General features: G+C 40.2%; 1 protein-coding gene across 1 annotated transcript in view; it reads left to right on the top strand.

Annotated features, from left to right (window-relative positions):
* Nucleotides 1–15,977, top strand: part of sema3d (sema domain, immunoglobulin domain (Ig), short basic domain, secreted, (semaphorin) 3D) — a 31,601-nt gene extending 15,624 nt beyond the window's left edge. The window contains exons 8-18 of the mRNA XM_044355817.1: nucleotides 1,062–1,198; nucleotides 3,165–3,279; nucleotides 3,544–3,613; nucleotides 3,710–3,854; nucleotides 4,454–4,676; nucleotides 5,063–5,151; nucleotides 5,392–5,433; nucleotides 6,376–6,533; nucleotides 8,760–8,824; nucleotides 8,964–9,103; nucleotides 14,882–15,977. Of these exons, the coding sequence (XP_044211752.1) occupies nucleotides 1,062–1,198; nucleotides 3,165–3,279; nucleotides 3,544–3,613; nucleotides 3,710–3,854; nucleotides 4,454–4,676; nucleotides 5,063–5,151; nucleotides 5,392–5,433; nucleotides 6,376–6,533; nucleotides 8,760–8,824; nucleotides 8,964–9,103; nucleotides 14,882–15,337 (1,640 nt within the window). The 3' untranslated portion in view covers nucleotides 15,338–15,977. The remainder of the gene's footprint in view (nucleotides 1–1,061; nucleotides 1,199–3,164; nucleotides 3,280–3,543; nucleotides 3,614–3,709; nucleotides 3,855–4,453; nucleotides 4,677–5,062; nucleotides 5,152–5,391; nucleotides 5,434–6,375; nucleotides 6,534–8,759; nucleotides 8,825–8,963; nucleotides 9,104–14,881) is intronic.
* The last annotated feature ends 343 nt before the right edge of the window (nucleotides 15,978–16,320 follow it).

Below are 16,320 nucleotides of genomic sequence, written 5' to 3'. Positions count from 1 at the left end.
TCCTTTTCCCTACTGTTATTTCCCACATTATGTATTCGGTGCCACCTTTGTTTTAACATGATCTTGTACATGAATTAAAACATGAATTAAAAACAAGTTTTGGCATTTAATTTAACAATGCACATAATATGAGTCCGGAAATGTTTAGATAGTACTGTCATACTTCTATTTCAGAGGCAGAGATTTATTTATTATTCAGTCATTATTATTTGACAGTTGAAACTTATTAAGGTTTAAGATTAAAATTTTACATACTTTACCTGCTCAGCACCAAACAACAGATAGACAAAGTTAGTGACTAGCTGGTGAACATAAAGGAGCATCTAGCAGCTAAAGAGTGAGACATTTCCCTCAGAAGTTGGTTGACACCTAAAAGGAGAGTTAATATTTGACTTACATGCTTTGGGTGGCCAGTAACATGACTTTAAAAGCATTCAAATATTGATTCATGTCTGCTTGATGTGCAAGAGACAACTGCTTGCTAACACATTCGGTATATCAACTTAATAATGTGATACAGTATGTCAGCGTTACGGTGTTCAGGACTTGTTCTCCTCCCTCCAAATGGCCAGAAAAAATATATCAGTACTTGATAAGTAAGGTTTTGAAAGCAGGAATATTACTTCATGATACTTTAGTATCTGCATTGTGGTATTACTACTTTTACAGTACTTAAATATCCCTTTTCAGAAACACATGAGGAGGTTAGATGTTTGAACCTGGTTGTTGTAATGAAAGGATTATCTCTATGTCACACTGCTGCATAACAGATACAGCCTGACAGACTGAAAATCATAGAGAAGTAAACAAAACTGCTTTTAAAGTAACCTAAATATTCTAGCAATCACTGTACTTGACAAGTTGAAGATGTATGAGCAGCACAAGCTTAAGCTTAGTAAATAGAAACAATAATAAATCAGACCTTTCGGTAACAAAAGGGCGATATTGTAAATATACCATGTGCTAAGTGCAGCGTTAATGCCACCTCAAGGCTGCGGCACATGGCAAAGCTATTATTTTAACACTCTCCCTACTCTCCTTTTTTCTCTCTGTGTTTTTAGAGGCCAGGTTTATATCTGCTCATCCCATTGCGGACACCTACAATCCGGATGATGATAAGATATACTTTTTCTTCCGTGAGGTGTCATGGGAAGGCAACGACAAGAGCATCCTGTCCCGAGTGGCTCGTGTGTGCAAGGTGAGATATTACACATGAGTGGTGCGGACAGTAGAAAGTATATAGAGGCATGGAGGCAAGGTGAGGATATGACAGATAGGTGGGTAGGTAGGGGGGAAAGAAGTGGATAGATGAAAGAACCAGGATACCAGGATAAAATCAGGATGTACCTGTTGACACCCTGCTGGTAATGAAAGAAACAATGCTTGAAAGATAGGGAGAGGGAGAGTGGGTGAGACAGAGTGGGACTAGGAGAGAAAGACAGTAGGAGAAGAAGATGCAAGACCTCTGACAGGGTGTGGGGGAGTCATAACTCCTACTGCCTTCGGATCAGATAAGGATCTCTGTGTTGGCCACTACAGGAATATTTTTATGTCCCCCAGGAGGAGGCCTTCCTTATACATTCTTTATTTGTAGTCCCCTGAAAGAGTTGCTGCTGTCAGGGGCAGTAAATCATGGTTTTACCCCCTTTGTGCTCTTGTCATCAAGATCAATTTAGTTGAAAGATCTTCACGTCTTCCATGTCTTCCATGTCATTGTCATTAATTTCTTTCCCCAGAGGAACTGCATGTTTTCTCAATTAACACGCAACAAAGCAGGAGTGTTTTCAAAGAACAGAGAGAGAGAGATTTAAAATTTATGATAGATCTTGCACATATTGTATCGTTATATTACGTTCATTTGGCTGGAGCTTTTGTCCAAAGCAACTTACAGTGAGTTCATTCAAGCTCCACATACAAGAGCTAAATGTCATCATTTTACAAGCACATTGCTACACTTCATATTCATACTGAAACTGAGTCATTTTGGCAATACTTTCTCTCTGTTCATTTATTAGATGCTGCAATACATTTGAGAAGCCTATCATATTCCAGTGTCTATTATGTTCTGTTTTACAACATGTCAAAACAGCAGTGCTAAAAGCTTGGTTCGTCTACTGTAAAGCTGACTGAGGACAGAATCGGGATAGATTGGGGACCTTTTACATACCATATAGTGTGCCATTAGTCATTCCAAATGGGACAAGCCCACACAGCGGTTTGCTATTAGCATTTGGAGGTCTATTGCTACATTCTTAGAGAAAAGCTTTCGGTGTATTTATGACTTGGGAGTAAGCTGTAAGGCAGACTGGAAGGAGATTCCTCTGGATTATAGCCCTCTCTTTTTCTTTCTCTCTCAGCTATCTCTCTTGCTCTTTGTATTTTTCTGTCTCCTTCATTCTGTTAAGTGTGTGTGTGTGTGTGTGTGTGTGTGTTTCTGCATGTAAAAGGATTGAGGGCACTTCACTTCTATCCTCTTTGAAGATTATCACCATTGTGAAACATCCTCATTAAGTGCTTACATTTTTTTTTGGTCTCTTAAACACAAGTGTGTTTTTGTGTGTATTGAGATATAATAGTCTTTCCTACACAGTACCACTTAGTTAGTGCACCAGCCAAGTTTAATAGGGACGTTTCCTATGTATAACAAAGAAGCTCACTTGAAGGCTCTTACCATGGCTCAATCAAAGGTCGCTGCTTAAAACAGCGATTCATATGCTAACATAAAACTTGCATTATTAATCAGCGCAGCCTCACTTGATTTTATACTGTCTTCCAACATGCTGCACTTCCATTTTCCCTCTTCTTTTATTTCTTCCACTCTTCTCTCTTTGTAATTTTCTCTTTCTCTTTCCTCTGTGTTTTCAATTACTCCTGACTGTCATTATACTAACAAGAAAGTCTTCTTTGTGCAAGTTAAATAAGCAGATCCATACTAGTGGCATGTGGCTCACCTGTTTATTTTCCTAATTAGTGCAGGAAATAGGAACCAGGCTGCAATGCTGTGTGTTGTCTCTGTGTTTAAGTCCATTAGATACATTATAGTGGCATAGAAGTTTAGTGCAAAGTGTGTATTATTAACTGCAGTTATCCTTTGGTTGGGTTGGGCAGCTGCACTACAGTATGCTGACTATGGTTTTGTTACAATGTTTGTGGTTGTATTTCAGAATGATGTGGGTGGGCTGAGGAGTTTGACCAACAAATGGACCACGTTCCTCAAAGCCAGACTTGTGTGTTCTATCCCTGGACCAGATGGAGTGGACACACACTTTGATGAGCTCCGTAAGTGAAGATGAAAATGAAAAGTGAAAATCTAGGCCAAGAAATTGGGTTCTTGAGCACTTTAGCAAGGGACCGAATATCCAATTTTGCCAGCAGAAATCCTCAGTGGCCAGTAGCAGACTGTAGGAGCTGCTCTATATAAATAATAATGAAAATGGAGGTGATGAAAAATAAATAACATGTGCGACCACTGGAATCTTTTCTGTGTACTGTGGATAAAATAAAAAACAAATGACCTTCGTGTTGCTTCCTTTATTCTTGTAGAGGACATCTTCATGCTTCCTACCAGAGATGCCAAAAACCCCATAGTGTATGCAGTCTTCACCACCTCCAGGTATGCTCACCATTCATCACACCGTTGTCAACATCACTTGTAGTTTTTTCACCCATGCATCTTTAACCTGATCTCTTGTTTGCCCTTCCTTCTCAGCTCCATTTTCCGTGGCTCAGCCGTGTGTGTGTACAGCATGGCAGACATAAGGGCAGTGTTTAACGGACCGTATGCCCACAAAGAGGGGCCCGACCACCGATGGGTAGAATACGAGGGGAGGATACCTTATCCCCGTCCTGGAACAGTGCGTAGGACACCACGCAGAGTGGCACAGAGCCAAATAGAAAGCTCATATTTAGTCGCCTCTAGCTAATGATGATTTTCTTTTCACAAATTACATGAAAAAAGCTTACTTGCTAATTACAAAATAATAAACATTGCCCAATTTAAATGGGAGGATTCAAGGGTGAAATGTTCAAAACGCTGTAGGGTATGCATAGTTACATCTGGATTTGCAAACTTATGATGTAACCTTGGCTTTGATGAGGTTGCTCGACACTCTTAATCAGATTCTTGTTTCATTTGGGTTAATCAAGGGGGGAGGATGGATGTATAGAGAATGGAGTATAAGCTTCAGGTGTACAGCTGAGTCAGCACTGTGATTGGGCTATATATATTTACAGAAAGGGGGAGCGCAAGTAACAACATATGTGCCAGATGTGCTTTGGTTCCTGCCATTCTCCATTTGTCCACCAGAGGGAGACATGCACCAGTAGATTGTTAGAAACCAATGGTCAGTTTGTTGGAGGAAAAAAGGTCACTTAACACATTCAGGGAGTGAAATCAAATGTGATTGTGAACATTTTACATAAGATCAACATATTTTTTCTTCCTGCCCTTTAGTGTCCTAGCAAGACATATGATCCAAGGATCAAGACCACCAAAGACTTCCCAGATGAAGTGATCAGTTTCATTCGTTTCCATCCGCTGATGTATCGCTCTGTGTACCCTCTGACTGGCCGGCCCGTGTTCACACGCGTCCGAGTGGACTACACACTGACTCAGATTGTGGTGGACAGAGTTTTAGCAGAGGATGGACAATATGAAGTCATGTTTCTGGGAACAGGTGAGACATACACACACTTCCTCCCTTGCTGTTGTGCAATTCTGTTTGACCACCAGAGGGCAGTAGATCACTACGAGTTGTCCTCAGCCTCAACAGATTTTGCTGATGGGTCTTGCTGTTGGAAAAATTAATTCATGTAATGTTGTGCTTGGATCCTATATCTTCTCTTAGGTCTCAGCTCTAACTTGCTCGTGCATTTTTAACACTTAAACTATAGTCTGAGAATGGTCCTGAGCTTTAGTTAGTGCCCTAGAGAAAGATGTGAGTCTATGGACTGAAGGGCCTCATCTCATCTTCATTGCATATGAAAACAATGCTTCTACCTTTCTGATTTGCATCATTTGCTTCTTGAATTAAAAATACATATTTATCACTGTCTGTTATAGATGCTGGCTCAGTTCTGAAGGTGGTGAGCATCACTCAAGAGAACTGGTCCACAGAGGAGGTAGTGCTTGAAGAACTTCAAGTATTCCAGGTTTGGTTAGCAACACAGCTACACACACATTCACAAATTCATTCACAGGGAGTGTTGCTTGTTTGATAGATGATGCCAACTGTTCTCCAGCCGTCCTTGGTGGGACAGTTGACGCAACAAACAGTTAAATATTCATCACGCTTCTGATCTACAAACTCTGAAATTCTGATGGATTTTTCAGAGCCATTAATCTTAATGTGTTGAGGTTGTAAAGTTTGTTTGTTTGTTTGACTTTTTCAGGTTCCCATTCCCATCCTCAGTATGGAGATATCTTCTAAACAGGTTCGACCTCATTCCCATCCATTTTATTTCCAAGCTCTTTACTATTTCTGCACGTCTTCTTTGCTCTTTGCCTTCATTCATGCCACATGCATTCAGCTGTGTGTGCATGCTGGCATACTTTTTTTCATCCCTATTTCATTCATGTATTCTTGTTTCCTCTCTCTCTTTAGCCCCCCCAATTTCTTTCAAGCTCTCTCTCCCCCTCCAGCCTCATTATCTAAGGGTCAGGGGTGTCAGTAGACACTTCAACCCCAATCACAGCTTCCATTAATCTCCAGCAGCATTTGACCCGTGTGTGTGTGTGTGTGTGTGTGTGTATGTGTGTGTCTGTATGTGCATGCTTGCTCATGTTTTCAGCAGTTGTTTGAATGTTCTGTTTAAGGAATCTCCTTAACTTCACATGAGTCAGAGCAGGTCCTCTGAATAACATTTAAAAAAACAACACACTGAGAAATCCTTAAATCTTTGTGGTTTGTTTCAGGTGTTTATTTAAGGTTTTGTCAATTTAAATAAGTTGAAGTTTTAAAATGTCTGGACTCAGACTGTGTTTACTGAGGTGAATTCTGGTTGAAACCCAGAGGAAATTTTCCTGAATGAAGAATGCATGTACAGGGGAAAAACAAACTAAATGTCACAACAGAAATCTTAATTTTCCTTCAGAACTAGCCTGTCGTGACATGCTAAAGTTTTTCCAAGGCCAACTAATTAATGAGCTTTTTACATGAAATGCATTTTACCTTAAAATCGAGAGTGGATAGAGCATCTCTGAATCATGTACTCTTTTGTACTCTTTTATGGAATGCTTCTGTTGTTGTACTTTCTGTCTGTATATATTTTTTGCACTCCAGGCCAAATGAACTTCCTTTATGGATAATAAACTTGAACTTGAAATGGATCTTTATGTATACATCACCTAAAGCAGATTGTTGTTTTTCACTATAGCAACAGCTCTACGTGGGTTCAAGTGAGGGGCTTGCCCAGGTTTCACTCAGTCGATGTCACCTTTATGGCCAAGCCTGTGCTGAATGCTGCCTGGCACGTGACCCCTACTGCGCCTGGGATGGACGTACATGTTCACGATACATCCCTGCATCCAAGAGGTATATATGTGACACTCATTCTCTTGTTCTCTCTTACAGAAAAACACCAAACTTCAAAGTCTGGAGCAGATGATTAATATCTGTAGTAGCCATGATAAACTCTTGAACATTCAACATCAAGTAGCATTACTGTTAACATGATCTTTAACTCTTAGCTCATTAAAAGAACAGCAAAAACAATGTCTAGTATTGTCTTGTGAAACTATTTCCCCTTTTTTGGTTAGCAGACAGTGAAAATTTTATAGGCAGGCCAAGCAACTTGAACCCAAATGTATTATTTATGAAATGAAATGACAATGTTAAAAATCACTGGCACAACACAAAGCTGCCAGACTTGCATCACGTATCAGGACATTCATGGGAAATTACTCATCGAGTGTATTTTCTGGAACGAACTCTGCCTACATTAGGAGGCATTTAAATAACATACATTCACAGGGAGTGTTGCTTGTCTCTCTCCCTATTCTCTTTAAAATGACTTTCTCCCAAGTAGGCAGACATGTTGCACAGTCATGTCTTATTGTCATTAGGTGTTTTGGAATATTATGATGTTATATGGCATTGTATTATTTACGGCAAGAACCCTGAAAATGTGTCATCCAAAGAAAAGAAAAAAAGTCAATCTAAAAACTACTTTAAACTGACCCTTTGTTGCCCTACTTCTCCATGGCGTGTGTTCCCAAGGCTGGTTCTTTATTCTAGGGCTGTCAGAAGGAGTTCATAGTTCTTGCTAAATATGTTTTTTTTTTCTATTTTTGGTTCATTTCGCCTCTTCAGCATTTTTCCATGCCAGAGGGTATTAGTCCATTTGAGTGCTGAGGCACTGATTAGGGATGCTATTCCTCAGCTGATTAATGCTGCTGTCCGTCCTCTCCTCTACAGTGTAGTCCTTGAGGTGAAAAGCATGAGTGTGCAAATGTGTTTTGTTTTTGTTTTTGTTTGTGTACTTGGCTTGCACAAATCTAGGTTCTACAGAATCTGTACCCTACAGTTAGGGGTCACACTGCCATATTATTGGCCAGGGGGGATGCTGTTATGGTTTGTGAAATAGTGGAGGCCCTGCTTTTGGTCTCAAGGGCTCTTTGAAAGCTGATCTTCACAGTGTCAGTGAGTGTAGGCTACAGATGTCCCATCACACAGGACTGACAGGAGGTGGAGGAGGTGCAATCAATACAAACTGAAGAATCCCTAGTGAGCAACATGAAGACATAGGCCAAAGAAACATAATTTGAACATTAACCAGTCTTCTGTCTTTGTGAAAGAAAATCTAGAGAATCTACCAAATTTCACTTCCACTGTTTTCCTTGTTAAAGGCATTTGTAAGAAATGTTTTAACATCTTGAAACAAGAATAATGTCGATCTATGCACCAGTATTGTAGAAAATGTCTTGAAATAAATAGATTTGTAGGACTCAATAAGAAATGTCAGAAGACAACAGCATGACTTTTGCAGTGCATTTAGGTTTATGTGTGTCAACTAGAGAAAGATGGGAAAAGTTACTAGTAATAAGTAAGAGGTTATCTTAAATCACATCTTAACCGGTTATTGCTGGACGTAATAGTCCGGCAACAGTCAGGCAAGTTTGGCATTTAAGAAAACATACAGCACTTGGAGATGTGTGAGGTAAACTTTTTATGTGCAGCTTTTTACAGTAAATAGTCTACATGTTTTTTTTCAGAGGATTCTGGTTAGCAGATTTTATTATTTTACTCATTTTACGTTACATGTATTTTGCACTTCTTCAGTATTGCATTAACTTGGTTGAGTGACTTGGTGTTGAGAAAATTTTATGCACTTCTTCCTTTTGACAGTTTATATAAACAACACTAAATTAAAATGCTGATTCTTAACTAAACAATTAATTCCACCTACCTTGTTAATAAACAGGGAAAGTAGACCTTGAAGAAAAACTATATATTACAGAAGGATGTCAGTCTATGAGTCTATATATTACTACATACAGTATATGGAGTATGTTCTCACTAACTTGTCTTGTTTATTATCACTTTAATGTGCATGGTGTTAGGCCATGAGGTTGTGAAACAAATTATGCTATTAAGATATGAATGATCAGTATTGTCAAGGTTTGATGCATCATGTGCTCGGTAATGTGTCTGAGCACTAAAAGCTCGTAAATAAAGATAAAACTTTCATATACTTGCACCAAAAGGCACCACATGACATGAATTTGTAATCTTATTAAACATCGTGTGTTTGTTCCTCAGGCGAGCTAGGAGACAGGACATCAAGTATGGAGATCCCGCTAGCCAGTGCTGGGACACAGGAGACAGTACGTAGATTTTGTTCTGTTCAGAAGTTCCTTCTGTATCTCTCTTTATAAGAAGGTCTGTTTTTTTTTCTAACTCAAAACACTTATCCAGTCAACAGAGTTGATTCCGTTGGATCAATAACAGTCTTGTTTTCTTTAGGCCTTGGTGGGGGACGTGTGGAGGAGAGGGTTCTCTTTGGAGTACAGAGCAACTCCACCTTCCTTGAGTGTATCCCCAAATCTCAACAGACCCAAATCCAGTGGTACATACAGAGAGCTGGATCTGAACGCAGGGAGGAGGTCAGAGAGTGTGCTCATCTACACACACACACACACACACACACACACACACACACACACACACACACACACACACACACACACATAGATTTTCTTGCTCACTCCTTCCCCTTTCTTCTTTTTTTTACTCCACTCTCTGAAGTCAGAAGGTGGAAGGTGTTTTTGCTTTTCCTGGGTTTATTGTACCTGGGGGTTCCATATTTTTCATGCCAGGTTACAGGGAAGTTACAAGACCAAAGGCAGACAATAACCATTTGTTACATAAGTACTTCAAAGCATCCAAAAACATCATACTTCATCTGTCCTGTTTGGCTTCAACCTCACCTTTTATGACATCTGAGCCTTCAACCTGTCAAACCTTGTTTGTGCCACAAATCCCAGCTACAGATCTCTTGAGCAAGATAAAAACAGTGCTTTGATTGTGAGGATGCCATTCACAGCTCATACGCCAGGATATGTGTTATAGGTAATGAGGGAGCAATCAGGATCCCACTAGTTCCGTGAATTAAGCCATTATTGATATTTATGAGTGCCCAGGCCTCTCTGAAATGTTCTACAGCTCCCTAGTCGTTGAGGAAGGTGAGGAATGACTCAAACCAGACCCACCCTAGGGGATGGGGATGGGACAGCATCTATATCATATGAAAGACAAGGGGAAAAGGATAATGAGAATTACAGTTTACCCTTGACCTTTTTAAAAAACAAACATTTTATCATTGAGAAGAACAGTATGTTTGAATGCTGGAATGCAACTGCTTTTCCCTGTGGGCCACTCTATGATGTTCAAGGTAAACTATATATTCTTTCCATTGTGTTCTTGACAGAGAAATGGAGGTGTGGATCACAAATCAACACATTACACACACTGAAGCTATTGAAATGGCTGATGTCACACAAACTACAATTTTAAACAAAAAAATAGGACCAAGAAGGACCAAAACCACTTTAGAAAAAAAGTTCCTGGGAGACAGGATGGTGGGAAAGACATACAGAGACAGAGAGATAATGTGTTTGTATTTGAGGTGTGGAAAGGAACTCGTTGATGATGACACTTGTCTACCGAATGAGACAACAGAGACCTGCTTACTCAGCACCTCAGTACCGTCCCCTCCCCTATCCAAACATAAACCTTCTTCCACCCATCGCGAGTAGGCGGCTTACCACTCAACCCGCTTACTAGTCTTTACCCACTTCCACCTACACTTATTTACTCCCACAACCGGTCCCCTGTCCTCCTTCTCAGGGGTGAATGTAAACACACTAACAGGTGCAGGGGCCACTAAAGACCCATGTGTTCCTTTATTGGCCCACACAGCAGAAAGCTCTGTGTTTTGCTGTGTGTGTGTGTGTCTATGTGCATGTTCATGTTTCTTTATTATCCCCTACAGCGGAAATCATAACAGAGCACTCCCTAGGGACAGCCATGTGTTTTGGGGTAATGAACACAATGGGGTGTTTTCTGTGTTTGTGTGTCTTTGCATGCAATGATATGTGACCCATTGTACTCTAGACAAAGTGACGAAGGAGTGAATGCAGGAGTTCTTCCTCCCCAAAGATTGTCATGTGATAGACACAGAAGCTGAAAAACTAGAGCGGAACGTACAGAACGAAGGATCAATGGCAACTCAGTGGTTTTATAATGATAAAGCATCTGAGAGATTTAACTATGCTGGAATATGTGCATACAATTATTTCTAGGTGACTGAAATTTTATCTCCACTGGCAGCCCAATATGTTGTTTTTTTTTGGTTTAGTAATCTTTCTGATACATAGTGATTATAGTATATACAGGACAAGAATAACTTAGACTCAGGCTGGGTATTATGGGAAAAATCTTCATCACAACTTTGGTCATACTTTCCAATGTTGATATTTATCAGGATATGTAACTTTAAAATGCTGCTTTGGCATTTGAAAAGTGTCCTGATAATGACTTAAGTCTAAAGAACCCAGATTGTTCAATATGATTTAAATGATGTGTTTGGGTAAAAAAAAAACAAGTATTTAAATGTGCAAACAGCCTTTGCATAAATAAATGTATCCAACCAGTTAACATTCTACCTAAGACAAAAAGGTAACTGCAGCACAAAAGCTTGGACAAAGCAATAACACATGGCTAATAAATTCACATGTACTTAACATGTCAGACTATAAACATGGGTTGACTGCAGTACTGGAGTTTGAGGGAAATATTTTCTTGATCCTGGGAGCACTGTGAGTGTAATGCTTGAATTAGTTTCCTTTCTTCTTTGTGTTCACAGTCAACATGTCTTCAGCTACAAAATACATAATTGTGCTAGTTATGTTTTCGCTCCGTTTTGCTTTTTTTTCATGTGGGGTGATATATCTACAACCGAGCACATGATTGATTTGTGTTTTGTTTGAGCCCCAGCAATTCTGCTGGCAGTCAACACAAAAGTTAACTAGTGAACAACATAAATCTTGAGGTCAAAGAAACAGGTTTTTTTTTTTTTTTTTAGCTGTGTGTGTGTCTTTGTGTTTGCATTGGTTAGCGTGACATGTTTTTGGAGTGTCTTTATCTGAGCTTTTTTACTTTGAAGATATTCAAAAAGCGTTCTTGTAATTTGATCCTTGCGGTCAACAATTTCTCGTTTTTTGGGGTGTCACATGACTTCACTCTCACTGTAGCTTTTGTTCTTTTCAAATCTAGTTATTGTTTTTGGTCTTTTTCTCTCCTTACCACCCACTGGTAATGCTGAAAACATCATCAGGGTTATTTTATTCAAACTTTGGAAAGACTTCACTGCCACAGAAAACATAATATAAGACTTTTTTTAAAGGATGAGTAGTACTCCTCTTGATGAGTCAATCAAAACACCCAAAATTGAAGAAAATTCTGGTTTTGAGATAATTTCACATTGTCTGAACAATGACAAGTGTATTGACTTACTGTTCAGTTGGGAAGGAAACATAGCATTTTGGTAATGCAGGGTTTCCTTCTTGCGGGACAAGGTGGTCTATCTGCTCTCACAGCTGGTCTTGTGGTGTTGGAGCAGGTAATGTCTGGAGTGTCTGGCTCATTTCAACCTCTCCCTCGCTGTGCTTTTTCCCCCAATCTGTCTCTCCCTGTCTGTTCTCTTCTCCTGTTCCTCAACCTCCCTCATCAGTCCCACCTTAATCTCTCCTCACTTCCTGCCTTCGTTTCATGCGTCTTACTCTGTCTACTTTGTTCCCTCTTACTTTTCGCATTGTCTGCACAATTTCCCACAGTCTTTTCCCTTCTGCGTTTCTCTCCACACTTTTTGCCTTCTGACGGATGTTGATAGAGGCATCCTTCACCAGCTGCTCCCAGTACCTGCAGCCCACTCCAGTACTTATTCTCCTCGTCCGCTCATACACACATTCCCTTTTCTTATCCCCTTGTAAAACTCAGCTATTAAAGATGTGAGCAGAAGGAAGAGTTTTCTCTGTGTTTCTCACAGTATGTGTGTGTGTGTGTGTAGGTGTGTGTTTCTGTTTTTCTGTCTGTCTGTGTGTTTGTGTTTGTGTGTGTGTGTGTGTGTGTGTGTGTGTGTGTGTGTGTGTGTGTGTGTGTGTGTGTGTGTGCATTCACCTCCTGGAGCCTGGAATGCTGGCCCATTTGAGAATTAGTAATAAGAAAAGCATGGATGACGCTGAATTTTATGCACAGTGTTCATTAGAACAAAGTGCAGGCCTCCTAACAGCACGGGAAATTCTTGACCCAATACTTAAGCATACTTACCCACATTGGTGGGTAAGTATGCACACAGTTGTTATTCATTTGTCTGCTAAAAGCTAAAAGCATTGGGTTACTCCATATACATGCACACTTGTTCAAACATACAATTATGCACCTAAGTGTCGCTGCAAACACAGGCATCCATACAATATGCTTAAAGGACGGGTTCGCAAGTGTTCAAGTCTGTCTTAAATCAATAGTCAGGTGCCCAAATGAACATTTAAACTAGTTTTGCTTGCTATAATCACTCCTCCTGTTTATACTGTCTATTAGAAGATCCCCTCCAAATGCACTTACAGTGTAAGTGATAGGGAACAAAATCCACAGTCCTCATTTTCAGCAAAAATGCATTTAGAAGTTTATCTGCTTGTGTCTGAGTCAGTCAAAAAATGTGTATCTTCTAAAGTAAAAGTCTTTTTTGTAAAAAAAAAAAAAAAAAAAAAAAAAGCTCTTTGTGTCTCGACGGACATTGTGTTCCTTTCCAGCTGCAGTTGAAGGATTGTAACAGAGGGATTTTGATACTAAAAAGAGTAACTTTGAAAGATATTGACTTCCCTGCAACACATTTTTGCAGGGAAGCAGGGTTGTGGATTTTGTTCCCTATCACTTACATTGGAAGTGCATTATGAGGGGATCACTTAATGGCCGGTATGAACAGGAGGAATGATTACAGCAAGAAACACATGTTCATTTGGGCACCTGACTATTGTTTCAGGACGGACTTCAAAAATTACGAACCTATCCTTTTAAAGTTGCATTGCTGTTCCATGCAGGAGTTTGTTGGCTTAATCACATGCCCAGATACACACAGACACACATGCACACACAGGCACACAAATAAAGACAGACCATCTGGGTGAGTTTAAATGTCTGGCATTTGCAGTTTAGTCACAGATGCCTTATTTTGGATAGCAGAAGGGTGCAGTGAGGGGACATCAAAGGTACACAAATAAACACAAATAATTTTTAAAAACAAATTTCTCTAAAGTGCCTTTGCAAAAGTGAGATTATATCCCACGTATATTGGCAAAGCACATGGGATATAAGGCAGTTGGTTATGTCAGGAAACAGGAGACAAACAGTGATAGAAGACAGACTATTAAGTCTAATGTGAGTAAGGGTCAAGGTCCAAAGAGCCTCTGAGGCCTGTGGGTCTGCCTCTGGCTGGACAACACATCATCAGTGTCAGACCTAGAAACCGCCACAGAGTTATACACACACTGGCACACACAGAAGCTCATATATAGAAGGATATAGGAAAACAAAACCATAGTGCACACACAGATAAATATGAATTGCCTGACATTTATGCCTGGGCCTCCCTCTCTAGCTCTCTTATCAGTTACACCTCTGGGAGGTCAGAGCAAGGTTGTGGGAGGTATGCTTTTGAAGCATCCACACGTGTATGGACACACACACTCTCACTGGTCTTTCCCTGTTGTCCGGACACAGCTGTGTTGTTTTAGGCCCTGACAGCAGCCATGCCACCTGATGAATCACGGTGGATGCTAAATGAAAAGAAGGGACCAGAAACATTAGCACGCTACTTACCCTTGCACCTTAACAGCAAGCACATGAACTTTCCCACCAACACACATACAAACCTTTTGTCAAATACCTACCTTACTGCTTACACTCATCATGCATCTAAAGATCTCTCTCCACACCACATAATGAACTCTGGCCCCTGACACCGTGGGTGACACTAACCACACCCAGTTCAATATGCTTCCTGTTTCAGGGGTCATTACCATGTTTAACACACCCTAGATACAAATCAGGTGTGAAAATGTATGTGTGTAAACAGGGTGGGAGGTATTAAGCTTGTGTCTTGTAGTGTTCAGTCATGTTGATTGATTGTTTGGGGTTAGCGAGACACAGTTTTGTTGTAAAGCTTTGAATTTTACTTAAATGAAAATATGCAAGTCCATTTAATATTTCACTTAGTTTTGTGTTATATCATCTACTACAGTTGGCAACTGTAGTCACATGACCTTGCTCTTTGTGATGAAACTATCATATGTTTGAACATACCATTACTTCTTTTTCTCTCGCAGGTCAGGCTGGATGATCGTGTTGTTCACACCGACCGAGGTCTCCTGATTCGCTCCCTCCACGCCTCTGATGCTGGCGTGTATTTCTGTGTCGCTCAGGAGCACACTCACTTCACCCACACTCTCCTCCGTCTCACACTGCAACTTGTTACACATGGACAACTTGACAGAAGGCCCAAGCCCAGTGAGGACCCCACGGTAGAGTTACGCCATGGCGGAGAGTCTCGTCAACGTTATAAAGACTACCTGAGAGTGATGAGCGCCCCGATTGGCTCTCTGGAGGAGTACTGCGATTCACTGTGGCTTGAGAAGAGGCCGTCAAGGGTGAGAGGACGAGGTTTAGGAGCTGGCAAATGGAAACACATCCAGGAAATGAAGAAGAGCAGGAACAGGAGACACCACAGAGAAAAGGAGCAAGAGAGAGTGCGAGGGAGGGCGGTGAGGACAGCAGAGCAGTGAGGGATGTGGTTTAAAAAAAGCGTTAAGGGTGTATTGCAGGGAGGATACTGTTGGATGATGAAACAGACATTAAACAGAACCGCAAATTTTGCAATGACAGATCAGTCCATGAGCAAGGAAAATCTAACTTCAAGATAATGCAGCATGAAAGACTAACACTAGCTCGAAATCAGTGTAATTTTAACAGGCTGTTTTAAACCAGCATTGGTTGGAAAATTTTCATTTCTTTATCTGCCAAGTATGTAAGAAAATTTCAGGGTTTTTTTCTCCCTACAGTAATGATAAAAATGTTTGTGAAGTTAGTCATCAGATGATATTAAAACAAGTGGTTGAATTTGTGATTCTGGGAAAATATATAAATACCCAAAGAGTTTGCTCATGGTGATGACAATGCATTCATGTTGAATGACTGTAAATATTTATATAACATGTACAGGAGATACAGCATGCTCAATTTAGTCTAATTACTGATCTGTATAACTATAATGGTAATCATGTATTATGTTTGGGCTGACAAAGTATTTTTGTACAAATGTTTCACTCCTGTGTACTGTAGGTTCAGTAGATGTTTTCTTTATTGCTATTTTTGAAAGTTATTTAAATAAATCTGCCTTGGGGTCTTTGATCCCTGAATCATGTATATTCTGTGAGGACAAACATGAATACACAATAAATGTAATACATGTGCAGTTACAGGCAAGCATGCAGCAGGCTGAGAATGGGTGAGGGTTAGATCAGCTGAGCCTATCCTGATATTACAGCACAAGTCCTTGTACACGGTATGCAGATGTCAGGATGATTCAGGACCAGCTGGTCTCTGTTTAGTCAATGTGTGTGTGTGTGTGTGTGTGTGTGTGTATGAAAGAGAAAGTGGGTGGCTCTGGGAGAAACCATGAAAAATATACCAAACCAACCAAGTTACAGGTTTCTTAGAATAAACTGATAACACTGCAAAAGCTTCATCATCAGTGACATGAGCGTGA

The sequence above is a fragment of the Thunnus albacares genome, chromosome 7 (assembly GCF_914725855.1).
Source record: "Thunnus albacares chromosome 7, fThuAlb1.1, whole genome shotgun sequence".
Lineage (NCBI taxonomy): Eukaryota > Metazoa > Chordata > Actinopteri > Scombriformes > Scombridae > Thunnus > Thunnus albacares.
This window is presented reverse-complemented; position numbering and strand designations above follow the sequence as displayed.